Genomic DNA, 27,825 nt, shown 5'->3' with positions numbered 1-27,825 from the left:
AAACACACACACAGACGTCACCGTTGTGGTCTAAATTCATGTTTATTATTGCTGTGACGAGCCCAGAGATCAAAATATCAGAGTGTTAGTACAGTTTAAAGTCGTGTTGAGTGTTAGTGTGTTTACATGGACAGCTCCTGTGATTATGGAGGAACTGAGCGTCTATCAGAGAGCGAAACAAAACACGAGAACAGAAAAGGAACATTAGGAGACACATCCTGACAACACATTAGACAAGTGCAGACTCAGTGTAGCTGCTCTGGATTCAGGTTCCTGATGTTTGGGCTGCTGGTTCACTTCTGCACCGTCAAGGTTTCCAGAGTTACCTGGCTGAGACAACTTCACATCTAACCATAGACCTTTCTGGAGTCCCTGAGCTCCCTTGTCTCGTAGGTTCCTCTGGATCTCTGCTTTTGACGACCTGTTGCTGTTGAAGTGCCAGACTCCAGCTGCCTCAACTACTACTATCCGTCTCACCACTAATATCCCTCTCTCTCTTCACTGAGACAACTTCACCAACTTCTTCATCTCAATATGCAGATGACAGCCATGTATACATCATCAACTCAAACTAGACTTAATGAGTTTAGTCCTCTTCTCTCCAAACCAGTTGAGCAAAATCAAATTCATGTTTGTGTTTTGCAGCGTTACAAGTGCGTGACAGCATGAGTCCAAACGCCTGCTGGGAAAAGGCCCTTTAGCAGACTTTCTTAAGGTCGTCACACTCGCTAGTCGGCACCTCAACAACCAGTTAAACAAATTCTCAATATTTGTATTATGCAGGCCCGATATGCTGTTCATATGTTGTGTATAACCTGCAAAACCTCAAACCGCCACTAGCTGGGGCTGCAGCTCTGGTTAAGGGCTGCAGCCATAACACTCCAAAGCTCAACTACCTGGATGTAAACAAGCACAGATGATGATGTCATCTTGTAGCGCAGTGTGGTTTGTCAGTATGTTGATCTAGTGTATGTAGATAAAGTTGCGTCTGGTTAAACTGACATATAACCACTCCACCAGAACAATGAGGAACCAGCACAGGCATGAGGACTCTAACCTGCATGGGGGTGCTAGCTCTGCTAACCTTAGACACACTCTGCACACCAATTTGACATGTTTCCCTGCAGACTTTGTGGTCATGTGTTGAATAAATTGTGCTCAATATCAGCTGTTTTTGGTGTGTTTTCTTATCTTCAGACTTGTAGGTTAGTTTGAATTCAAATTTCTGTCCAAACAAGGAAATTAGTCGCTTCAAAACGTCCCAAATATGAACACTTGGTGATAGAACAATTCAACATCCAGTCTTGACAGGATAAAGTTGAAGTGTCTCTTTGTTTTTTTCCCCCTTAAGTGTAAAAGCCGCTGTTACAGGACTATTTTGGTGTCGCTTTAAGAAGATGTGTTGCCATACCTCTTTCCCCACAACATCAGCCCACAACAGAAAATGCATCAACCATCCAAACAACACACTGAATGTCACATGATGTATTTAACATGGCCTGACCAAAACTGGCGGATTACAACTGTTAAAAGTTACAAGTACAAGAAAAGATAAAAGAAAATATCTCAGAGTAGAGTCTGATTATTAATGATGGCCTTCATAAAGCCTCAGTTTGAGTCAATAAAGACGTCTGCAGACTAGTTCTTGAAGCCTGGTCCAGGAAACCTTCACCAAAGTAGAAGTTTTGATGAACACAGCTGCATTAAGGTGTCCGCCTCTCTGTTGTGATGACGGTCAAAGGCCCTTGGATGATTAAGAAGTTGCTGCTGTTGCTCTTGCTCCTTCATGCTGTTGTTGTTGCTCAGGCTGCAGGTGATGTTGTTGCTCCTGCTGCTCCTGTTGCTTTGGTCGTGTCTGCAGAAGACGTGAATTTTCTTCTTTCTTTTTCTGCACACTGCAGAAGAGTTAAGGCGACAGATCCATCATAGTCCAAAATGTCCAAGTCAAATGGCTTTTGTATCATTAAAATGTCCTCCATCACATCACCACAGACACATCCAGGATTATTGCAAGCTGTGACCGCCAAGATGGCCGCCACGGAAAAGAAACAAGTCCAAAAAAAGGTGGTACTGTAATATACTGTAAGGCTGTGTGTAGGTTTAGTACTACAGCTCTGAAGCTACATCCCTTCTCTAGTCTTTTCTGAGTGCTTTAAGTGCACACACACACACACACACACACACACACACACACTATCACACACTCACTCATTTAAAAACACACACACATGCATACACACTCTAAACGCACACTACTTAATGTTTGTGCAAAGAAAATAAAAGACAAAAATCAGACTTCAAACAGTCTGACTGATGAAGAGATGAACTAGATTCAGCTACAACATCCTGTCATAGTGCAATATCTACACACACCTCATGCGCAACACACACACCATTACACACGCACACACACACACACTGGATCAGGTCTTAGTGGCGATTCCGGCGCTGATTCGCTCGTCCTTTGCCCTGCAGGATCTGATCCCATCTCTGCAGAAACACAGACAACAAACTCTGAGTCAAACTCTCTTTAACTCCATGCACAGGCTGCAGAAACATTCAGTACTAATCAAAATCAGCATAAATGGCCTCCACTTGTGCCGCTGCAGGTGTGTTTACACAGAAAACAACATGCAATGCAACCCCTGAAACCATCAACATGTTTTTCTTTTAGGATTAACCCTGCTGTCAAGAGAACTGCTGCTGTCTGAGTGCGAGCGTTTGGATGTGAACCGCACCTTGACCTTCCTGCCCATTCTGTCCTTCCACCGCTGAGCAATGGAGCCGTCAATCAGGAGCAACCTGCAACCACAAGCACAGAGTGAGGTTTGTGCAGGGTCTACCAAAGTAAACGTGGAATTAAGGCCATTAAGTGTCGGGGAAACAAGCATTAGCCCTTCATTAAGGTGAGAACGCTTGATTTATTACTCATGGCAAACACCTGGTTCAACTACGGATGAGGTAATCTGATATATCTAGACTTTAAGTTTACAGGTCTTGTTTCCTGGAGCCGCTCTTACCTGGACGTCTCCTCGTTCTCGTAGCCCATAATGAGGTACTCCTCCCCAGGAGTTAGAGGAGGACACAGGCAGGAGGAGGAGTAGTACAGCGTGTGTGTCTCTTTGGGAATGTTGACCAGAGAGGATTTCAGCACCTCCTTCACCTCCACCACGGCTGTGGGCTCCAGACCGCGATTCCTCACCTCCCTCACCCTGGCTTTGATCACTGAAGGAGAGAGTCGTCAGCATACAGAGGAAATCTGGACTCTAACTTCACTGACCTCCTCTTCCAGAAAGAGAGTCTCTCTGTCTTTGGATGTTCAGAACCAGTTCAAGTGCTCATCGTACCTAAAGTCTCTAAAAGTAGTATGGGAGGTAGAGCCTTCAGTTATCAGGCCCCTCTCCTTTGGAATCATCTACCAGTCAGGGTCTGGGAGGCAGACACCCTCTCTACTTTTAAGAGTAGGCTTCAAACTTTCCTTTTTGATAAAGCTTATAGTTAGAGCTGGATCAGGCTTGGACCAGGTCTTAGTTATGCTGCTATAGGCTTAGACTGGGATCCTGTCTTTCCCTCTCTCTCCTCTCTCTGCCTGTCTCTCACTTTAACTCTTCCTGTCCCATTAAAGTTACTAACCATAGACCTTTCTGGAGTCCCTGAGCTCCCTTGTCTCGTAGGTTCCTCTGGATCTCTGCTGTAGATTCCTTTTTGGGGTCTGTTATTCATCCTTTCTTTTCTTCCTTCTTTCTTTATTTTCTTTCCTACTTTCTTTACTTCTTTCTCTTTTTTCTTCCTTCCTTCCTTCTTTTATTCATTCTTTCTTTCTTTCTTTCTTTCTTTCTTTCTTTCTTTCTTTCTTTCTTTCTTTCTTTCTTTCTGTCTTCACTTCTCTTTCTTCCTTTGTCTTCCTTTTTGCTTTCTTTCTTTCCATGTTTCTTCATCCTTTATGTCTCCTTTTCTCATCCCCTCCTTTCCTTCTATCCTTTCCTTCACCATTTCTTCTCCTCTTTTTCTTTCTTCTGGTCTCCCTCTCTTCTCTCTTTTCTTAGACCTTTCTGGAGTCCCTGAGCTCCCTTGTCTCGTAGGTTCCTCTGGATCTCTGCTGCTGTGGACGTGGTCCAGACTCCAGCTGCTACAACTACTACTATCCGTCTCCCCACTATCATCTCTCTCTCTCTTCATCTCCCTCTATCCCTCTCTCCAACACGGTCTCAGCAGATGTGTGTCTAACATGAGTCTGGTCCTGCTGGAGGTTTCTGCCTGTTAAAGGAAGTTTGTCCTTGCCACTGTAACTTGCTAAATGCTGCAAAGTGCTCTGCTCATGGTGGATTAAGATGAGATCAGACTGAGTCCTGTCTGGAAGAGGGGACTGGATCTGATCCGGTCTTGATGTTGGGTCTTTGTTGATAATAGAACATAGAGTACGGTCTAGACCTGCAGGATTATATATCCCATCTAGCTTGGGAACACCTTGAGATCCTCCAAGGTGGAAAACATTAATGGGGAGAGGGATGTCTGGGTCGACTTGCCACAGCGGACCGACCCTGGATCAGTGGAAGAAAATTGATGGATGGTTTTTAATCTGGCCTAACTTGTTCAACAATTTAAATGGGACACCCTCAGCTTGAGAGTATTAAGATCCATCTGTATCTGTCTCTGCAGTGTAGTAAACAGTGCTTTCTGGGTAATTGGTGAAACTATCCAGGTTGCCCAACAGCAGCAGGAAAAGAGTCAAACCCTTTATTGTTAAAAACAGATATTTGGCTGATTTTGTCCCTAAAAGCTCCTTAAACGCATTCTTCCAGCGTGAGCTTACAGGCTGCAGACAAAGAGCAGAAAATAATGAAGAGCTTTCTAAAGAAGCCAGCGGTGAAATCCTGAAGACCACCTTGTTGTTCACTCTGTCATGCCACCGTGCTTCACTAAACTCCTCAATTATATCCGAATATTTCTAAAGTGAGCTCTTGTTTTTATGACGGCTGGAAAGAATCTGAAATCTTCCCCAAATGGATTCTGTGGCCAGAGGCATCAGAGAGCTCAAGACGTCCTCATGGAAATCTCTGCTGGATTCGCCAAATCGTGCCTGTGCACAGGAATCATCTGGAAAAGCCTTTTTAGCATTAGCGTGTCTGATTTAATCTAAGTAACCTAAATGCCTCCGAACCAAAATCTTTCCTGCAATGAGGAGAAATAAAGCTCAGAGAGGAGGAATCCACAGGATAATAAAAAAGGTTTCTCATTCAGCAGCACAGTAAAGCCTTCAGACGAGTCAAACACAGACTGTTTAGAAGATCCGATCTTATCTCTCATGTAGCAGCAGGAGCTCTGATTGGAAATTAAGATACAATACAATACTTGAACCACCATCAAACATTAAAACCAGGTTTGTGAAACACATCGCATCAGCTCTGCAAACAGAAACATGTAAGAATATCTCTGAGATCCTCCTGACGGCTGCAGACTGACTGTGAAGGGTTCTCAGAGGGATCAGCAGGAGTGAAGAGACAGGATTTAATGCTCCATAGATAATATTGTGTCAATGATTTCACAGAATCAGCAGGTTTTATAAAATGAGTGATGCTGAGATGCCTCACCGTAGTTGTAGTTGTTCTTCAGGTACGTTCTCAAACTCATTTTCACGCTCTTACATCTGCAGCGATCTGCAACAGACAAACAAATAAAACACACAAGATTTAAAAACAGAAAGCAAATACAGTCTGACTCCAGCTCTTTGAAAGGCTGAGAAAGGATTGCACCGGCTGAACTTGTGCAAAGACACAAAAGACACACGGGACTTCCACCAGATCCGCGTGCGGTCCTGCTCCGTCCTCTCTCGTCCGTCAACACCCACTGGTTGTGTTTTCAGAACGCAGCACGGAGCAGGACCTCCGGACAGCTGGAGTCATGTGACCGAGGGTTTCCCCGCTGTAATCACTGAATCAAGGATCCTCCTCCTCCTCCTCCTCCTCTCCTCATCCATGTTGTCTTTCTGGTCCTCTGAAAACCTCTGACCTGTTGACTCCAGGTCTGGCTCCGCTCATCATGACTTTGGTTTGTTGTTGTAGTTAAGTGAAATACGATCTGGTGATAACACAGAGTGTTTGATTCTGAATATTAGCGGTGGTGATATTTTGGAGGCAGCTCGTCGTGGGACGTCATTAACTGATATTCAAAATACAGTAAGGTGCTTCAGAGGTAAGGTCTTTATCTGAAACATGAACACACAAGAGACACAGAGGTAGTCCCAGGTAAACAAGACATGGCATAAATGGTGCCGCTGATGTAACGCCATTGGGTCCTAGAACTTTGAGAGCTTGAATGCTGCAGAGACAAAGGCCGCCTGTAGAGCTTCCACCAGATCTTTGTCCAGTCCTGCTCCGTGCTCTCTCGTGTACAGCTGGAGTCATGTGACCGATGTTTCCCCTCAGCAATCCCTGAATCAAGGATTCTCCTCCTCTTCTCCTCCTCCATGTGGTCTTTCTGGTCCTCTGAAAACCTCTGACCTGTTGACTCCAGGCCTGGCTCCGCTCATCATGACTTTGGTTTGTTGTTGTAGTTAAGTGAAATACGATCTGGTGATAACACAGAGTGTTTTATTCTGAAAATTAACCGGATGTTTTCATTTTGTTTTGGTGAAACCTGACTTCCTGTCCCCGCTCCATCTGCTCTGTTGAGATTGATGCGTCGTGCTCCGGCATCCAGAGAAAATAGAAGTCTTGCATATCTTGCGACGCAGCCGAAAAGCAACGGAGCAGATCCAGTGGAAGTTAACACATTGACTAGAATAGAGACCTATCAGATCCAGACCTGAGACGCACCGGACGCGGATCTGGTGGAATTTAATTCCTGAACACTGTCGCCAACAGCCACGCTAAATTAGAACAATATGTTTACCACCTGCTGAGAGTTGGTGATAACCACATGACATTTTTATAACTTCTGGGACATGCAAACTTTCTGGAGTTCATCACAGTTCCACCTCTGGATGACCCGAGTTAAATCAGTCTGGGTACACGTTTCCAAATGTTTGAGGTGGTCTAGTTTTTATCCGATCGAGCTGCTTCGTCGTCTCACTCCACAAAGGAAGCTTTGCTACGTACCGTAGAGCTTGTATCACATCAACAACTTCATAATAAACAGCTGAAAGAGTCTCCCCTTGTGGACAGAATGGAGCTCCGTCAGGATGAGAGTGCACAGTGCAGCTCTGTGCAGCAGAGAGTGGAGATGCTGACAGCTCATCTCTACAATCAGACGCAAAACAAGAGCAAACTGCACAAAGCTGCAAAAATGTATGGCTGGTCCACAGAAAGCCAATTCTCTGCAAGAAGGAGGAGCTGAAGCTGAAGCTGAAGCAGAGGTAGAGACAGGGGAGCAGACAAGTTACCTCCATTTGGTCCTCTGCAGTGGAGGTTGTTGGAGTCCATTGGAAAGTCTGGACTGGATTCTGTTGGAGGATTAGAGGAGATCAGCTCTTTAGGAACAGGTTTCCAGACTGTGTTCAGATGTGCATTATTACCACTGTTGTCCAGGTGGTCTATTTCTCAGTGTGGCATGCACATGAAGGTGCCCACATGTAAAGCAAGGCAGAAAGAGGGTGAAAGAGCAGCCTCACCTGGGTTACACCTGGCTGGATCCTGGTAGTAAGGATCTAAGGAGAGACAGAAAGGCGTTGGTGAGCATCAGCAAAGAGAAGTTGTATTTTCTGGTCCTCACAGAGTAAATCCGACTGGATTCAAATCTTATTTCAGGGGATCAGGGTACATCGAGTTCAGAGCGAACAAGTTCATGAAAGGAGGGTAAACTTCTTTAACTTTGTGGTTAACTCCTGTGAAAGTGTCCGTGTGAAAGCTGCTCCTGGATCAGTCTATTTCACTCTCCGTTGAAAACCATCAGGAAGCAGTTTCCCCGCTCTGCTGAGCCCCGATGGTGTTTTTTCTATCATGTTTCTACTCTCAGCAGTTTGTTTCTGCTCCCCTTCCAACAGATAGCGTGACTCATTTCCCCTCCGACTTCACTCCCACTGACTTTCTCAAAGAGCTCCTTGATACAGCCGGCCCACTCGTTTTACAGTCAATAAAACCCTCACTGTCCTCTGCTTCTTCAAAACCGGCCCTGGACCATCTCAATCCCCCTGACCTCCATAACCATACACCCACGTATCTCCGAGCCGCCCCGGCCTGGCCCGGCTCAGCGGGGCCTGGGGATTTTCCCTCGCTGTGATTTGTTGATCTGCTGAGGTTCAGGCAGGGTGGAAAGCTCAACGTGTTCCAGTGAGTTTCAGTGGTGCTGCTGTCTGAAGGGTTCTGTTAAAAAGTCTGTCTCTGGTGGGAACAGAGAGAGCCAAAGAAGTCACAGTCTGCCTGTTTGCTGCATGCACGCCCATGCAACTGTGATTCATTTACAGGTGATTAGAAAATCAGGAGCTGAAAGAACTTCTTCTGACTCAAACAAACTCACAGAAAGTCATCTGTGGTTCATTTCCACCCATTCTGAGCTTTGACGCCAAAAGACTCCTCCATGGGCGCTGCCTTATTCTGCTGCTGCTGCAACCACACCATGCACTGAAGCCACCTGACTTCACAGGACTGACGCCACACCCTCTATGCTAACCAAAACACACCAATACAACATCAAAAATCCCTCAGATGGGTCCAGTCCAGGCAGAACAGATTCATAGTTGATGGTTTTCGAAAGTTCAATGACTCTTGTGTTAGTGTTTGTTATATTTCCTGTCACCATTCCTCCTCTAATCTGATAATCTGGTGCTGCAGGAGCCTCATTGGTTAACAGAGCTATCAATCATGATGTCACATCCCTTTCTTTTACATTAATTAACTAATTAAAAATAAACTTCTGGACATAAATCAGCACAATGTGACTGAAACCATGTGAGAAACATTTAATTGACATGTATTCTAATTTTCGTCCTCTGTCCCATCTGTTAACTCTAAGGAGGCGGGGCTTAAAACCTACACTGCAGCCAGCCAGCAGAGGGAGCTCTAATTTTTTTGGCCTCAATGCAGAAGAGCTTACATGGCATCCATTTTTATCAATCGGCAACATCCGCTCTTAAAATATGAAGCCCATGTGTAAGTGCTGAAAACTGCAGTTCATTGACCGTCCACTAGAGGCTGGCTGCAGAAACACAGGAAACCTCATACACACCCATTCAAAGAAGACGGCAGAAATAAACATGTTTACAGCCTGGTTCAAAAGAAGACTTCGGTCTGAGTAGCTCATTTCTCTATCAGCACACACTGTACAGGAGGTGAATTTATTCATAACTTTGTATTTTTGAAGATATTAACATTAGGAGTTTTGCCCAAATAAGGGCGTGGCTGACTTGATTGACAGGCGGGAACACTGTAGCTGTTAGCGAGGAGGCTAGAGGCCCGCTCTTTACCTCACTCTAGCTTAGATGAAGTTAGGTTGAGTTCAGCATTTCCAATATGTCACCCGCCGACGATCTGCTTCAGGACAGATGGGTTTTTATATATTATCTCTGGTACCATGGCTTAAATGCACCGATCCCATACCATCATCAAATAGCCTTCATGAACAATTTAAACTGTTGGTTGAACTTGCTCATTTTCAGCATGCAATGCTTCTCTCTTATGCTGTCTATATTATGTTGCAGGATCATGTGTCGCTCTGGTATCAGGAGTCCTTTGAACCAAGCTTTAAATATCAAAACCCCAAAAATGACACCAGAACAGTCACTCTGCTTCTGTACCTTGTAGGTAAGGAAAAGATTGGGCTCAGAATCCCATAAAGGATGTTCTGCAACATCCCTGAGGTATCTTCATAAGGAGACTGATATAATAACTCCTCAGCTGTCTCAGGATGACATCATCATAAACGTTATAGTTCTATAAACGATGAAAGCATCGATACCTGGTCCCTCCGCCTTCACGATGGCCTCGGGTGAGATGCAGACGCCGCGGTCGTACAGCGGCAGCTCGCTGCAGGCCAGGCTGTCGGGCCAGCTGTGGTTGTACCGCTTCATCACCGGCTCGCAGCCGTACTTGGCCCGCTCGCACACCGCCTTGCAGGGTTTGATGGGCTCGTGCTGGAAGTCGATGGTGCAGATGGGAGCGTACATCGCACAGAGGAAGAACAGCAGGTCCGGACTGCAGCCAGTACCTGGAGGCAGGAACAGAGAGGTGGGTCACTTATGGAGCATACTTTATGAGTCAGCTGAAGTAGCTTTAGAAAACTTTTACAGCTGAATTCAACTTTCTGGGATTAGAAATATAAACTAAATCCTGTTTCCTTTTCAAAATGGGAAACAGGAACTTTTTTTGGACATGTGTTTACATATATTTTCCAACATCTGAAGCTTTAAATGAATGTGCTTTTACAACATGGGTCAACTTTGGATAGATTTAGCATCATGGTGATGTGTTTTAAATGTGCAACCACTCAGCTGCCTCTAAGGCTCATGGGTAATGTAGTGCTTTGACCTGCTTTGGACCAGTAATAAAGCTGAGATTTTAAGATGCAGACCCTCCTGACTGAGGCTTCAAGAGTCTTCTGTGAGAAAATGGAAGCTGGGTTGCCTTCCTGGTGTTGCACTGTTTTCTGAGGCTTGTGTTTCCAAACCCTACATCTAGGACTTCAATGTCTTCAATCCAGGACCTCAAAACTGTGAACTGAAACAAACTTCTGGAAAACTAGGAAGATTATGGCGAAGCTGCTCATCTTATCACCGCTCTCTCTGTCTCTTAATCTCCTCTATCCCTCTTTCCAGACCCAACACGGTCTCAGCAGATGTGTGTCTAACATGAGTCTGGTCCTGCTGGAGGTTTCTGCCTGTTAAAGGAAGTTTTTCCTTGCTGCTGTAACTAGCTGCTACTATGAGGTGCAATGCTCATGGTGGATTAAGGTGGGGTCAGACTGAGTCTCATCCTGTCTTGAAGTTGGGTCTCTGTTCATAATTTGACATAGAGTGGTCTAGACCTGCTCTGTTTGCAAAAGAGTCTTGAGATTACATTTGTTGTGATTTGGCGCTATATAAATAAAGATTGATTGATTGAATGTGTAGCACAGTTCTTTGCATGTGCATATGTACTGTATGCAAACTGTTTGGTGTTTTGAGTGATGAGAGCTACAAAAATCTGAGTTTTTGAGCCTTTTTTTTGGATTTAGCACTCTGTCTGCAACTTATATAATCTCTAGTCAATGCGCTGATTCTAATACCATCCAAGATTAGCCGATTCCCTTGCTTTCAAAAATCTAAAAAATAGGGTGTAGTCTTTACAAACAAGTTGAATCCACTTCTCTCCAACAGTTGACCTTTAAATCAAACCATGAGGTCAAACTATGGCTGAACTAATTCTGTTTGGAACGAAGCAACAGGAAAAGAATTTCCAAACCATCCAGATTTTGTGCCAAACTCTGGAGGAATTTTCAGTCTCTGTGTTTTTTCTCTTCCAATCTGAGGAAAGTTTTCTGTTAGAAGTCGAAGGACACGGTGGATGTGGCTCACCACACCCAGGACGTCTCCTGACTTCCATCCTGCTGCAGGTTTCACACGGGATGAATCCAGTCAGAGCTCAAACTTCACATCAGAGCCGTTCCTGCAGAGAGGGCCTGAGGTTTGGCGGAGCGGCATCGTAATGAAGTCACAGAAAAAACTTTGAACCCGTGACCTGAAACTGCTTCCTGGTTTTGGCCTGCAGGTCTTTCATTAAGGACATTTTTCTGGTTAAAGCTCTTTGCCTCTGCATTTTCTCTCCTCACTCTTCCGACCTCAGCTGAGCCCCGAGTTCAGCCAAAACCTAACATTTTGATTGAAGACAGACGTGCTTGTGTCGTGAAATATCGCCAGAGTTAATGAAGCCGTCCACATCCTTCTCATTGCGTAATAAATTACAGTTTAGGACATTTGAACCGCGAAAACAAGTGAAACTCCAAGAAGCAGCGATGACTCTTATATCCTGTTATCTAACCTGCGGACTCACTGCAGGACAGCTTAGAAGACTTACGCTTAAGAAGTGCACTTTCCTCATGAAATGCACCATGGGTAATCATATCTTAGATATTTTTATTCTTACACTTAATTTAGTTTTTCTTTTGTTGCTGCAGGGCTTCATTCTATTTCTACACCATGATGATACTTCAAGGTTCTTCTGTCTTCAAACTATCCATGAGGACAAACTTTGAGTGCATGTAGTTATTAACTTGTGTGTAAAAATGGAGACAAACATGCTTAAAATATCTCCAAATTAAGAAGCTGCATTTAGAGACTCTTAAAAAAATGTTAAGTCAGAAATCTAAATCAGCGGCACATATTTATACACAGAAAATCAATCTATGATTGAATTTATCTGCCAAGACTAGGAGCTTATGCTTGCATGTTAATGTCGAGCAGGTATTTGGTGTTTCAGCATGCTCAGATTTTAAATGCAGCACAAAACATGACGTGCATTTAAGGCTCTTGGAAATTGCATCTGTTTTTTGGGGTATTTGGTTCCTGCAGGGATCCAACTATTCAATATTTTGACTTTTGGGGTGCTGTTGGCCTAGCAGTCTAAGCCACGCCCCATATACAGAGGCTACAGTCCTTGTCACAGAGGTTGCAGGTTTGACTCCCGGCCTCTACCATTTTCTGCATGTCTTCCCCCATTCTCTACTCCCCACGTTTCCTCTCTCTCTCCAGCTGTCCTATCTAATAAAGGCCAAAATGCCCCAAAAATATATATATATTTAGACTCCATGATGCACCAGATGAAGTGGGTTAAAAGGGGCCACAGCTCATCATGTCAGCACCTAAAATCAAACCAATGACATTAAAGTTTTTGAACTTTTTGAAGTCATAAATATGAGTTCAAAGTGTTGTTGGAAAATAAGTTAGATGAGGAGGAGAGTTCTTGGGATTTACTGTCATCTGAAAGACATATTGTGACGATCTATCCAAGTGGTTGGTTTATTTATGGTAAGTTGAAAGCGGTGGCCTGGAGCGAAGGATCCTGCGGCCTGCATTCTGTCACATCTACACATATTAAGTCTATGGTCCCACCATCAACATACATGAGATGCAAAACCTGGTAACAAACAGAACACACATGTAGAGGAGAGAACAGCTTGATACCCTTCAGAGTTTACCACAGGAAGTCTGTAATATTTACTCTCAATGGAGGGAGACACAGAGATTAAAAAGTCAAATGGGAGCCAGACTTAAAAGAGTCAAATAAGTTCAGTTTACTGACGGAGTGTGTGTGGACAGAACGTGCAGAGTCGCAGAGTTGCAGCATTATCAGCTCAGCTTATCAAAACCACACAAAGGTTTTCACATTCTGTGCCAGCTGGTGTAAGAGGACAGAAAGGTTTCAGACTGAAGAGAGAACAGCAGCATGCCAGGGTCAGTTTTAAGACTGGCTGCAAATCAGAGCAGTCAGAGTTAGCTGGTTATCATATCTTAAAGAGCTTATAGTGCCCAGGGTGTGCAGAAAGTAGTATGGGAGTTAGAGCCTCCAGTTATCAGGCCCCTCTCCTTTGGAATCATCCAGGAATATCTTTACCCTTTAGAAGGAGGCCTGAGTCTACAAAATTAGTATGGGAGGTAGAGCCTTAATTTATCAAGCCCCTACCATTTGGAATATTTATCTTTTCGAAGGAGGCATAAGTCACCAGAAAGAGTATGGGAGGTCGAGCCTTCTTATCAAGCCCCAATTTTTTTAACTGCTTGTGTTTTGTAAGAAAAAGCCCTGAAACTATGTTCCCAACATGCAGGCCTGCTCATCATCCCTAAGGTCACTTAAAGTAGTATGGGAGGTATAGCCTTCAGCTATCAGGCCCCTCCCCTTTGGAATCATACAATCATCCTGGGATATTTTTATCCTTTAGAAGGATAAAAATCAATTATCAAGCCCCTCTTTTTTAACTGCTTATGTTCTGTATAAAAAAGCCCTGACCCACTAGGCTCCTAACATGCAGGCCTGCTCGTCTTACATTAGGTCTCTAAAAGTAGTATGGGAGGTTGAGCCTTTAGCTATCAGGCCCCTCCCCTTTGGAATCATCTAATCATCTTGAAATATTTGTATCCACTAGAAGGAAGCCGGAGTCTCGAAAACAGTATGGGAGGTCAAGCCTTCATTTATCAAGCCTCTGTTTTTTAACTGCTTATGTTCTGTATAGAATAGACCTGAGACTACGTTCTCAACATGCAGGCCTGCTCGTCGTACCTAAGGTCACTCAAAGTAGTATGGGAGGTAAAGCCTTCATTTATCACATTTCTCCTTTGTGATCATCTAATCATCCTGGAATATTTGTATCCACTAGAAGGAAGCCGGAGTCTTGAAAACAGTATGGGAGGTCAAGCCTTCATTCATCAAGCCCCCCAACATGCAGGCCTGCTCATCGAACCTAATGTCTCTAAAAATATGGGAGGTCAAGCCTTCAGCTATCAGGCCCCTCCTCTTTGGAATCATCTAATCATCTTGGAATATTTTTATTCTTTAGAAGGAGGCCTGAGTCTCCAAAACACTACGCTCCCAACATGCAGGCCTGTTCATGGTACCTAAAGTCTCTAAAAGTAGTATGGGAGGTAGAGCCTTCAGCTATCAGAACACTCTTCTTTGGAATCATCTACAGGGTCCGGGAGGCAGACACCCTCTCTACTTATAGGCTCTAAACTTTCCTTTTTGATAAAGCTTATAGTTAGAGCTGGATCAGGCTTGGACCAGGTCTTAGTTATGCTGCTCTAGGCTTAGAGGCCGTCAAACTCTGGCATATATGCACTAGAGTTTCCGTCGTTCTGGTGCATCCATGTGCACGAGGATCGTTTTCATGAATATGAACATGGACCTTAAACTGTTAGGTGACCTAGCAGATGTCTGAGTCTGAGTCTGTTTGAGGTCTCTGCCTGTTAAGGGAAGTTTTTCTGGAACACAGAGCTCCTCTCTCTCTCTCTCTCTCCCTCTCTCTCCCTCTCTCTGTATTCTTCCATGTCATATCAATGAATCTTACTAATTTAATATCTTTATATCCCAAATGCATCTACTGGAGGAGTGCAGAGGAGGGAAGAAGTGATGAAGATGAGAAACTTTAATAAAGATTTAGTCTTGTTCTGCAGGGAGCAGTTGATCAAGGAGGGAAATCAGAGGATGAAACAGGATGAGGGATGATCTGCAGTGTTTTCCTGTTATTTATAAGGTGGGGTGATTTTCTGCACTTGATGCTCCTCCTGCGTGAGCGCCTGACTGACTGCAGTCGGAGCAGAAACCTGCAGAGGGCCGTAACTCAGACCAACCCTTCAAAATCAGACTGCTCGATCACTGAGGGCTGCTACAGGAGCCAAGTTTTCCCTTCCTAAGTAAACTAATCAGAATGATGTTTCCACAGAAATGTTTCCATGCTCTCGACACGAACCGATGGTTTTAGGTTTCCTGTTTCTCAGGCGGGCTGAACAGTTAAGAATCCTCTCTCTGTAAGAACTCCATGCAGGGCTGAGCCAGGTCACTTCAGGGTCAAGTTTAAACAAATCAGACCAAAATAAAGTTCTCATTGTGGACTTATTTGTGCAGGTTTTCAGATGTGGAGTGCACCTCTGTTGTTTCTACTTCAACTTCAACTGTCCTGATCAGACTCATAATCCTGCAGAGATGTTTGCAGCGTGACATAAAGGCCCACCTGATCTCACCTGAACATGCACAGGTACGATAGTTACAGCTGCAGCATGCTAAAGGAGGACTTAACACCCTTTGATGATACTGCTACTGACCTCTACTGATCTTGTATTGATGTGATGTGCAGTTCATGCAAAGGTGATGTACAGGTGTAGCTCAGGGAGTTGGGACTTAACTTTGGGTGTATGTGAGAACAGGTGCATGCTGGGACATCAAGTGTACGCTCATATTTGTATCTGCTGCAGGTGATAACTCACTTTAGGGTGATTTTAAAACGTTTAACCGAACAGATCATCTACAAAGAGTCCAATATTGTCCTCTAATTTAAAATAATACTAATTTAAAGATTTTCAGTCCTATTTAAATGTTTTTTTTATTGCATAGTTATTTTTGGTGTCTTTTATTTGTTCTATAAAATATAAAAGATTTAAAATGGATTAAATAAGGAGATTGAGATTTAAAAAAAATAAAATAATTGATGCTAAATTCAAATTATAGCCTCAGAATAAAAACTTAGAACTTATCCAGATATTTAATAGAATTTTAATAGGACTAAATGAAAATAAAATATTAGAAAATTAAGTTTTAACAGTAATTTTTGTTACTCTTCACTAGTGTTATGTTCAGGGAGTTCATTAGTCCCTGTCAGTTAATGAGTCCTGAGTCCATTGGAGGATTAATTGGCGGATGGTGATGTGCAGTTCATGCAAAGGTGATGTACAGGTGTAGTTCAGGGAGCTGGGACTTAACTTTTGGGTGCATGTGAGAAAAGGTGCATGCTGGGACATCAAGTGTACGCTCATATTTGTATCTGCTGCAGGTGATAACTCACTTTAGGGGGATTTTAAAAACTTTTAAGCGAACAGAACATCCACAAAGAGTCCAATATTATCCTGAAATTTAAGATAATACTAATTTAAAGATTTGCAGGAATATTTAAATGTATTTTTTTTTATTGCATAGTGTCTTCTTTTTGTCTTTAATGTGTTCTATAAAATATAAAACATTTAAAATTGAATATATGAGGAATTTGAGATTCAAAAAAAATTATAAATTGATGCTAAATTCAAATTATAGCCTCAGAATAAAACCCTAGATATTTAATATATTTTTAACAGGACTATATGAAATTAAATATAAAATAAAATGAAGTTTTAACAGTACTTTTTGGTACTCTTCACTAGTTTTATGATCAGGGAGTTCAACAGTTCCTGTCAGTTAATGAGTCCTGAGTCCATTAGAGGATTAATTGGTGGGTAGTAATGTACAGCTCATGCAAAGGTGATGTACAGGTGTAGTTCAGGGAGCTGTGACTTAGCTTTTGGATGCATGTGAGAAAAGGTGCATGCTGGGACATCAGGTGTATGCTCAAATGTGTATCTGCTGCAGGAGATTTTAAAAACTGTTACCCTAACAGCAAATCTACAAAGAGTTCAGGATTGTCCTCTAATTTAAAGATTTTCAGTCCCATTTAAATGTTGTTGTTTTTTTATTGCATAGTGATTTTTTGTTTCTTTTATGTGTTCTATAAAATATAACATTTAAAATTGAATAAATAAGGAGTTTGAGATTTAACATAATCAATAAATTGATGCTAAATTCAAATTATAGCCTCAGAATAAAAACGTAGATATTTAATATAATTTTAAAAGGACTATATGAAAATAAAATATTATGAAATAAAGTTTTAACAGCACTTTTTGTTACTCTTCTTTAGTTTTAAGTTCCTCAGTCCCTGTCAGGTAATGAGTCCTGAGTCCATGAGAGGATTAATTGGAGGATAATGAGCCCACGGATCAGGAGACTCACCCAGCAGCCCCTCAAACTGCTCGATGGCCAGCACCGCGTTGTCCTGCGTGCTGTGGTGGAGGTGGTTCGGCATCTTGGTCATGTTCCACGGCATGGACCGGCACAGCGGGATCCGGACCGACTCACAGGACGCCGCCCGGACCGCAGCCGGACCCAGCGCGCAGGACAAGGCCAGCAGGGACACACAGAGTCCCGGGGACAGCATGACGGAGGGTCGGAGGAGTCAGGAGACTTAGATCCACACAGAGACCAGGTTCTGAAGGGAGTGGGACCTCTCTGCTGTCCGGGTCTGCAGGCAGCTCGAGGAGGCGGGAGGAGCTGCTTTCTTATTCAGACTTTCACCTCCTCCTCCTCCTCCCTCCTCCTCCCTCCTCCTCCTCCTCCAACAGCTCCCTCCTCCCTCCTCCTCCAACAACAGTTCCCTCCTCCTCCTCCTCCTCCACCTCCTCCTCCTGCTCCTCCAACAGCTCCCTCCCTTCTCCTCCTCCTCCACCTCCTCCTCCTCCAACAGCTCCCTCCTCCTCCTCCTCCTCCTCCCTCTCCTCCTCCTCCAACAGCTCCCTCCTCCTCCTCCTCCTACTCCTCCTCCAACAGCTCCCTCCTCCTCCTCCTCCTCCTCCTCCTCCTCCAACAGCTCCCTCCTCTTTTCCTCCTTTACCTCCTCTCCTCCTTTCTCTCCTCTCTTTATCCTCCATGCATAAAGTTAGATTCCTTTTAGATGAAAAGTAAATACCAGTAAAGCTGGTGAAGGCTCAGTGATGTCTGGGTCATTACACCTCTTTAAATCTGAGGATTTAACATCATTCAGCTCACTGACAACTCTTCAAGTGCAAATAAAAAGATGGGAAAATAGGAACATTTGAACATTTAGTCACAGTACTCGCCTGTAGGAAGTGTAATAGCACTCCTTATGTAGAAAAATATGATTTGTATCTGATTCTGTCTGAAATAATCAGATTGCACAGTGATGCATGGATTAACAATTCAAAGATATTCAGATAGTTTAGTCCAGGGGTTCCCAAAGTGTGGGTCGGGACCCCCTGGGGGGTCACAAGACACAGTCTTGAGATGTCTTCAAGAATGATTCTTTTAAATTATGTAAAAATAGTACATTTTACCCATTACAGTAAAAAATATAGACATAAATAGTAGCTAAACTGGAAATAAAACCTTGAAAATAGAAAGTGTAATGAGTTTTCTGCCTTTCTTATTGTCAGATGACTCCTAAGTTTAGGGTTAGTGAGCAGTGAATTATCTAAAGCATCAGTAGCAGCAGGTTCATTCATAACAGCACAGGAAACACAGACACATGCTCATATAGGGAGGCTCATTTTCTGCAGACCAGCTAAATGAAGACACATTATATCACTTTGAGGGACAGTGGGGGTCACAAGTCTTTGGCACCTATATTTTGGGGGTCCTGGACTGAAAAGTTTGGGAACCCCTGGTTTAGTCCACTGGAGGTCGAGCCCCTTAAAGGAGCAGGATATAAATCTACAGCTTTATTCACACGTGCACAAAACTCCTTCAACTTCCTGAAATGTTCAGGATGAGCTGCATGTGTGAACGCAAACACAAAGTGGACTTTTTCATGCAAGCCCTCTAATTAAACACCCGCAAGAAGTCATCGACCAAGAAGGCAGAGGGGGAGAACTTTTATGTGGCTTGTGTGGACGCTGAAGAGCGACTCACAACAGGATGAATACAAACATCTGAGGTTGGAGAGGAAGGATCATTTTAAAAATGAGAGCGGTGAAGATTTCTGCACATCTGTCTGTTCACACAAACTGCTGTCTCAGAGTAGAGCTGCGTCGCTTTGACCTGCAAGTTCAGGGGCAGAGCTGCAGAAAAGTGCATGTGTGAATGGTAGTCCTGACCTCACCTGATGGATCTGTGGCCTGTTCCTGCAGCTCTGTGCAACTTGTGTCTGAAATTAGGGTGCAGTCCACACTGAACCATGCATTGAAGCTAGTTTGAAGTTCAGTTGCACCATGTGGACATAACTTTCATCTCAACTCGTGAAGCACAACGTCAAACTAACCTAACTAATGACCTTTTCTCTCCATTTGTGGATCCCTAACTGTCTTAAAAAGCTCTTTTCTTAATGAGGTGTTTAACTCTCATGTGTGATTGCCTCTCTGCAGGCTGGAAATAACAGCTGGTAACTTCATCGACAAACAGCAGCATGAAGGAACAAAAGATGTGACAAAGCATTATGAGAAGGTGATGATGAATCCACAGGGTGACACTACAACAGTGACATCTAGTGGTTGAAAGAGGATGATGCTGCTGACACTTAACAGCCAGTAAAACCTTCTGCATGCTTCAGACTCTTTCAAAACGATGATATGATAACCAATATTTTGAGATTTCAGATGTACTTGATGCCTGTGCATCAAGTACATCTGAAGTGCATCTTGAAACCCCTTAATTATGAGTAGAGCTTAAACTCCACCTTGAATCAGTTTAAACTGGGCTAGGATTGAACCTGTGCAGAGCTGATGTCACTCGTACATGCAAACCACACTCGTGATGTCACCGAGGGGTTCAGAGGCTGCTGTTGACCTTTGACCCTGGCAGGTTTGTTGCATCAACATCTCCTGTTAGTTAGTGGTCCATTAAAGTTGAAAATGAAGCTGCAAAGAGAGAGAGAGAGAGAGAGAGAGAGAGAGAGAGAGAGAGAGAGAGAGAGAGAGAGAGAGAGAGAGAGAGAGAGAGAGCTAATGGTTGTCAGATGTTGGAGGAGCTTCCCATGTCCGAGTTGAAGCCAACACACACACACACACACACACGCGCGCACACACATGTGGATCGACATGCAGAGTTTTGAGTCAGCACTTTTCCCTCCTTCCTTCCTTCCATCCTCCTCTTGTTTTCCTTTCCTTCTTCTCCTCTTCCGTCATTCGTTTTTCTTCCCTCCGTTCTCATGACTTCATCTCAGCAGTGTGTGTTTCTGTTTGTGACGTAAAAAGCCCCCTCACACTCTGGCAGGAAAATCTGATCCCTGGAACACACTCTCTGTGTTTTAAATATGTATTTGATCTACATACAGAATGTGGCTTGGAGTGGTCTGGATGGCAGCATATGTTGCTCCTAAACCTGTATATGTTGTTCAGCATTAATGGAGCCTTCACAGATGTGGAAGCTACCCATGCCATGGACTCTTATGATCCCCATACCATCAGGGACGCTGGCTTTGAACTGTGAGCTGATAACAAGCCGGGTGGTCCCTCTCCTCTTTAGAGTGGAGGACACAGCGTCCATGATTTCCAAAAAGAATGTCAGATTTTGATTCATCAGACCACAGGACGGTTTTCAACTTCCCCTCAGTCCATCTTAAACGGGCTCAGGTCCAGAGAAGTCCCTGTGGTTCTGGATCATGATTATATATGGTTTCCTCTTTGCATGGTTCAGTTTGAACCTGCATTTGTGGAGCACATGCAGTGACTTCCACTACAGAGTCACGTCTGTTTTTAATGCAGTGACTTCCACTACAGAGTCATGTCTGTTTAATGCAGTGACTTCCACTACAGAGTCATGTCTGTTTAATGCAGTGACTTCCACTACAGAGTCATGTCTGTTTTTTAATGCAGTGACTTCCACTACAGAGTCACGTCTGTTTAATGCAGTGACTTCCACTACAGAGTCATGTCTGTTTTTTAATGCAGTGACTTCCACTACAGAGTCATGTCTGTTTCTAATGCAGTGGCTTCCACTACAGAGTCACGTCTGTTTAATGCAGTGACTTCCACTACAGAGTCATGTCTGTTTTTAATGCAGTGACTTCCACTACAGAGTCATGTCTGTTTTTAATGCGGTGACTTCCACTACAGAGTCATGTTTGTTTTTAATATAGTGACTTCCACTACAGAGTCATGTCTGTTTTAATGCAGTGACTTCCACTACAGAGTCATGTCTGTTTTTAATGCAGTGACTTCCACTACAGAGTCATGTCTGTTTTTAATGCGGTGACTTCCACTACAGAGTCATGTCTGTTTTTAATGCAGTGACTTCCACTACAGAGTCATGTCTGTTTTTAATGCAGTGACTTCCACTACAGAGTCATGTCTGTTTTTAATGCAGTGACTTCCACTACAGAGTCACGTCTGTGTTTAATGCAGTGACTTCCACTACAGAGTCATGTCTGTGTTTAATGCAGTGACTTCCACTACAGAGTCATGTCTGTTTTTAATGCAGTGACTTCCACTACAGAGTCATGTCTGTTTTTAATGCAGTGACTTCCACTACAGAGTGATGTCTGTTTTTAATGCGGTGACTTCCACTACAGAGTCATGTTTGTTTTTAATGTGGTGACTTCCACTACAGAGTCATGTCTGTTTTTAATGCAGTGACTTCCACTACAGAGTCATGTCTGTTTATAATGCAGTGACTTCCACTACAGAGTCATGTCTGTTTTTAATGCAGTGACTTCCACTACAGAGTCATGTCTGTTTATTAATGCAGTGACTTCCACTACAGAGTCATGTCTGTTTTTAATGCAGTGACTTCCACTACAGAGTCATGTCTGTTTATTAATGCAGTGACTTCCACTACAGAGTCATGTCTGTTTATTAATGCAGTGACTTCCACTACAGAGTCATGTCTGTGTTTAACGCAGTGACTTCCACTACAGAGTCATGTCTGTTTTTAATGCAGTGACTTCCACTACAGAGTCATGTCTGTGTTTAATGCAGTGACTTCCACTACAGAGTCATGTCTGTGTTTAATGCAGTGACTTCCACTACAGAGTCATGTCTGTGTTTAATGCAGTGACTTCCACTACAGAGTCATGTCTGTTTTTAATGCAGTGACTTCCACTACAGAGTCATGTCTGTTTTTAATGCAGTGACTTCCACTACAGAGTCATCAGTAATCTGCAGCATAGAACACATCAGCAGTAGAAGTGTAGTGTTCTTCATTCTTCCTCTCCCTTTTTTTCCGATCATCTGGAGTTTCCTCTCCTCTTCTCTTTCAAAACGCAAAACAAACTTCTATGGAAACCTGACCTCCCTCTCTCTCTCCTCTCTCTGTTCTTTTTCTTTGTGCATGTGTGTGTGTTTCTGTTTGTGTGTGTGTGTGTGTGTGTGTGTGTGTTAGGAAGATGAAAATCTCCAATTTCATCCAGAAACTCAGAAACTCTCTCTCCTTCTCTCTTCCTCACACTGGAAATATTCTTGGAAACTACCAGAATCTTGTCCAACATAAATAAGAGTGCAGCTGTCCACACACACACACACACACGCACACGCACACATACACGCACACATGCACACACACGCGCACACACACATGCACACACACAGAAGATTGAAAATCTGCAGCAATTACTGATCTTGCTGCAGAGTCTGAGGGCGGAGCTTCTGGACTCATCATCCTCCTTTGTTGATATGTGATGAAAGGATGAACGCATGTTTCTTTTCTATTATCACAGTGTGTCTTAAGGAACCTGTGTGTGACGTGTTGTTAACCTGCAGGACAGCACAGTGTGTAGAGGCCTTCACTCAGCAGAGGATGATGTAACAGAGACTAGAACAACACAGACGAGCACACGGGGAGGAACACACACACACACACACACACACATACACACACACAAATAACAACAACGACACGGCCGCCATCCTGTCAGGGTTTACTTACTGGCAGCGTCCGACACCACCTGGGCATCTGACGGAGGAGCCAAAGAAACAAAGGCATGCAGCATGCAGGAATAAAGGAGTGCAGAGAGGAGGAGAGAGGATGAACTCATGCTGTGTGATGGCAGAGAGTCACAAACTGACTCTGCAGATTCTGCTTTGATTCAGGATCAGAGAGCTCGCAGCCACAAGTCTCAGTGAGGGGACGTTAGAGGAATCAACAGTCTGGTTCATTATAATAATCCCTGAATATAAAATGACCTATGAATGGAAGATTAAACTAGACTCATCTAAGATAGTATGGGAGGTAGAGCCTTCAGTTATCAGGCCCCTCTCCTTTGGAATCATCTACCAGTCAGGGTCCAGGAGGCAGACACCCTCTCTACTTTTAAGAGTAGGCTTCAAACTTTCCTTTTTGATAAAGCTTATAGTTAGAGCTGGATCAGGCTTGGACCAGGTCTTAGTTATGCTGCTATAGGCTTAGACTGACACACTGGGATCCTGTCTTTCCCTCTCTCTCCTCTCTCTGCCTGTCTCTCACTTTAACTCTTCCTGTCCCATTAAAGTTACTAACCATAGACCTTTCTGGAGTCCCTGAGCTCCCTTGTCTCGTAGGTTCCTCTGGATCTCTGCTGTAGATTCCCTTTTTTGGGGTCTGTTATTCATCCTTTCTTTTCTTCTTTCTTATTTTCTTTCTATCCTTTACTCCTCTTTCCTTTTTCCTTTCATTCCTTCCTTCTTTGTTACTTTCTTTACTTCTCTCTTTTTTCTTCCTTCTTTCTGTCTTTCTTTTTTCTTCCATTCCTTCCTTCCTTCCCTTTTCCTTTCATTCCTCTCTTTTGTTCTTTCTTTACTTCTTTCTCTCTCTTTTATTCCTTTTTCTTTTTATTCCTTTCTTTCTTACTTTCTTTCTCTCCTTTACTCCTCTTTCCCTTTTCCCTTTTCCCTTCCTTCCTTCCTTCCTTTCTTCCTTCCTTCCTTCCTTCCTTCCTTCCTTCCTTCCTTCCTTCCTTCCTTCCTTCCTTCCTTCCTTCCTTCCTTCCTTCCTTCCTTCCTTCCTTCCTTCCTTCTTCCTTTTTCCTTTCTTTCTTTCCATGTTTCTTCATCCTATATGTCTCCTTTTCTCCTTTCCTTCTGTCATTCCTTCACCATTTCTTCTCCTCTTTTTCTTTCTTCTGGTCTCCCTCTCTTCTCTCTTTTCTTAGACCTTTCTGGAGTCCCTGAGCTCCCTTGTCTCGTAGGTTCCTCTGGATCTCTGCTGTAGATTCCTTTTTGGGGTCTGTTATTCATCCTTTCTTTCTTTCTTTCTTTATTTTCTTTCTCACTTTCTTTCTCTCCTTAACTCCTCTTTCCTTTTTCCTCTCATTCCTTCCTTCTTTCTTACTTTCTTTACTTCTTTCTCTTTTTTCTTCCTTCTTTCTGTCTTACTTCTTTCTTTCATTCCTTCCCTTTTTCTTTCATCCCTCTCTTTTGTTCTTTCTTTACTTCTTTCTCTCTCTTTTATTCGTTTTTCTTCCTTTCTTTCTTCCTTTCTTTCTCTCCTTTACTCCTCTTTCCTTTTTCCTTTCATTCCTTCCTTCTTTCCTTCTTTCTTTCTTTCTGCCTTCCTTTTTCCTTTCTTTCCATGTTTCTTCATCCTTTATGTCTCCTTTTCTCCTTTCCTTCTGTCATTCCTTCACCATTTATTCTCCTCTTTTTCTTTCTTCTGGTCTCCCTCTCTTCTCTCTTTTCTTAGACCTTTCTGGAGTCCCTGAGCTCCCTTGTCTCGTGGGTTCCTCTGGATCTCTGCTGCTGTTAATACTGATTATTTTCCCTCCTCACCTGAGCTGAACTGATTCTACACAGAGATGTTTTGAATGTTGGAGTGTCACTTTTGGAAAGCTGCAGAAATGTCAGCATGTACGATGCCTTTTAAGAACAGGGTTCATCCTCTGTGGAGCAGGAATCAGCAACGGTACGAATTAAACATTTCATAAGAAAGGAATGTTAATGTGTCGATAAGAGGAGCTGCATAAGGTTGGACTGTAACTCAACACGTCTCTGAACCATGTTAAAGTCTGACCTTGGCATTTAAAGACTGGGGTATCATTTCCTTTAAAGCGCTCTAAGCCTGTGGTTATGTATGTTATTCTTTTTAAAATTGTCTGTATATTTATTTTCAGTATAAGATCTTTACATTTCAGAGTAAACACATTAAACAGCTCCATCGTTCTGTTTATAAGGCTGAAGCAGCTCATAAAGGCGGAGGTGTAGCTCCCTCTTGTGGCCAACAGAGGAAAACACATCCTCCATCAATCTCATATTCATGTTTTTTAAATTCCTGCACAGTGCGCCTGTTTTTATTTATATTATATGAAGTCATCATAAAGAAAAAGTGTATTTATAACTCTTTGTTTATCTTCTTTATCATGTTTTAATCCAAATAAATAAAAGAACCTTAAACCTGAGATGTTGTATTCACACATGTGTTGAATATTAAACTGAAATGACTCTTTTGTTATTTCTAGCTAACATATGTGTCAGTATGATGGAGCACTAGTGACAGACTGACAGAGTGACAGAGTGACAGAGTGACAGACTGCAGGTTTCATCTTACACAGCAGCACTTCAGCCTGACCTCCTGCAGAGTCAGTCCTCCTCACAGTTTAACTCAGACTGCAGCTGGACCTGGTCTAACATGGACCAGGTTTAGTCAGCAACAGGAAACCACTGGACCAAGCTTTTTAGTGTCTCCCTCCTGGACTGGAAAATGAAAAACTTGTCTCTTTTCTGCAAACTGATCCGGGTCATCCACTCTGTTTCTGGACTTTAAACTGGACTACCTGCCATCAGCTATCCTTCCTCCTCAGCTGTTTTATCTCTTCACGTGAGTTCCTTGATCTGAGAGTGTCTCAGGTTTTCTGAAATATCATTTTATGCACACTACTGATATACAACTCTTAACTCATTCTGCAAAACAACTCTTGTAGACTTTTTTTTTTTTTTTTACCACTTCTAGTCCTTTTTAGATCTAGCTTTCTCTTGCTTAGCTCTCTAAAGTTGAATCAACCCTAACTCACATCTCCCAGTCATGCTCTCAATGTGGTTTTGGACACATTCATGCATAAACTGTTGCAAGGATACAACCAAATGCAGCCTAGACCATCTTTAAATGTGTGTGTCGTGAATGTGTCTTTAAAGCATCTTCAGTCACTGAGACTCAAGATCACCAAAGATGCATGTTAAACCTCGGTGTAAACACATCTGAAAATGCAGTCATCCTCAGGATGGACTCTTTATATATTCTCTATCTTAGGTGAGCATGTTAGTGTGCTACAGTTGCAAATAAGTAAGGGATTAACCAAAGTATAAGACACATTGAAATGCTGATGTGATGGTGGAATTAGATAAAAAGTCAAAGGATCAAAAAAATTAAAACAGCTTATCCTGAAGAGAAAGGAGATTTTGCAATAATCCTGACCTGAAAGTGGTGATTTAATGAGATATACTGTACATTATAATTATTTTATTTTAACAATTTATTTATTGCATCTATTTTCATTCATTTTCTATTATTCTAATTATGATTTTTCATTATTATTTAATTTATTATTTACTTTATTTTTATTTATGCATTCATTTATTCATTTTCTTTTTAAGCCATCGACTTTATTTTATTTTATTTGTTTAATGAAATATTTCTGCATGAGATCTTCCTCTGAGTCTAAGTTTAAAAAAAAAAGAGGTGCTTTAAAATCCCTCAGAGGGTCACCAGTCATCAGGATGTCTCCTCTGGGACCATGAATAACTAAGCAAAGGTTAATGTCTGAGTAAATGTTCCCATTCTTTATTGAACTGGATGAGTAGATCCTGCTGGTTGCACTAGATTACATAATACACACTTATCTTAAAGTCAGGAGGGTGCATCCTCTGGAAACCATGACTGACAGCCAATTAAAACCTCCAGTTCACAGATGCATGTTCACACAGAAGTATCAGAGGGATAGATGTTTGGATTTTTGGATTGCAGAAGATGTACGAGCAACAGATTAAAAATGACAACCCAAAGCATCCTCTGAGGAGCAGGAATATCTAATCCAAGGTAGTTGAGATATTTCACTCTGGACAAACATGGGAAAAAGGGGAGAAAGCAAACTAAAAGAGGACTTTGTTTTTGCAGATCCTTTTTGTTATTAACCAGGGATGGGTTTAAAAATGTAGGAGCTAAAACTCAAAGGAAAACTGTCATTTAGATTCTCAAGAATTAAATCCTCAGAGATCTGTTGCAGTGAAATTCAGCTGCAGGAGCTCTGGGACTGTGAGCTCTGAAAACGATCATCATCGGGGTCTCGACCTTAATTCTCGGTCTGATAGAGAGCCAGAAGGAGACAAAGATCGCGTCACATGAGAACTTTCAAGGATCTGATTAAAAGCTTTGCAGCATTCAAGCATTCAGGTCCACCTGTAAGTGATCCAGGGAAGGTGAAAAGAGAGTCTAAATATAGTAACGTCCTCCGTCTTTTAAAAAACAAAAGAAACACTTCACAGGATGCTCAGAAGAACCACTTCAGGTTTCCTTTCTGGGAGATTAATCAAGGTTTAAAACACAAGAGTATCATCAAAAGGAGACTTTAAGAAATCTATACCTGGGCCCATCTACTCCAATGAACTCCAATGAACTAACATCATGCAAATAAAATGTGAAATAAAAAGGGTTGAACATCTTAGGGACTAGTTTCAGCTGTGGGTTGATTTGGTGTTGGTGCTCTCCTGAT

General features: G+C 42.8%; 1 protein-coding gene across 1 annotated transcript; it reads right to left on the bottom strand.

The window, feature by feature from the left end:
• Positions 1 to 23: 23 nt before the first annotated feature.
• On the bottom strand, positions 24 to 17,944 carry frzb (frizzled related protein). Its single transcript, XM_034694425.1, has 8 exons — positions 17,436 to 17,944; positions 9,892 to 10,140; positions 7,610 to 7,645; positions 7,382 to 7,441; positions 5,592 to 5,657; positions 3,021 to 3,225; positions 2,739 to 2,802; positions 24 to 2,490 (listed from the first exon to the last, which is right to left on the bottom strand). The coding sequence occupies exons 1-8, from the start codon at positions 17,638 to 17,640 to the stop codon at positions 2,431 to 2,433; spliced, it is 945 nt and encodes a 314-aa protein (XP_034550316.1). The 5' UTR covers positions 17,641 to 17,944; the 3' UTR covers positions 24 to 2,430.
• Between the last annotated feature and the right edge of the window lie 9,881 nt (positions 17,945 to 27,825).

Source organism: Notolabrus celidotus, chromosome 10, assembly GCF_009762535.1.
Source record: "Notolabrus celidotus isolate fNotCel1 chromosome 10, fNotCel1.pri, whole genome shotgun sequence".
Classification (NCBI taxonomy): domain Eukaryota; kingdom Metazoa; phylum Chordata; class Actinopteri; order Labriformes; family Labridae; genus Notolabrus; species Notolabrus celidotus.
Note: the sequence above shows the minus strand (reverse complement) of the source record. Positions and strands in the feature narration are given on the sequence as shown.

Excerpts from the sequence above, each read along its gene's own strand:
- frzb (XM_034694425.1), bottom strand. The coding sequence starts at position 17,640 with ATGCTGTCCCCGGGACTCTGTGTGTCCCTGCTGGCCTTGTCCTGCGCG. Across the intron at positions 2,803-3,020 it reads GAGAACGAGGAGACGTCCAG|GTTGCTCCTGATTGACGGCT; the intron begins GTAAGAGCGGCT and ends TTGTGGTTGCAG. Across the intron at positions 2,491-2,738 it reads GAATGGGCAGGAAGGTCAAG|AGATGGGATCAGATCCTGCA; the intron begins GTGCGGTTCACA and ends GTGTTTCTGCAG.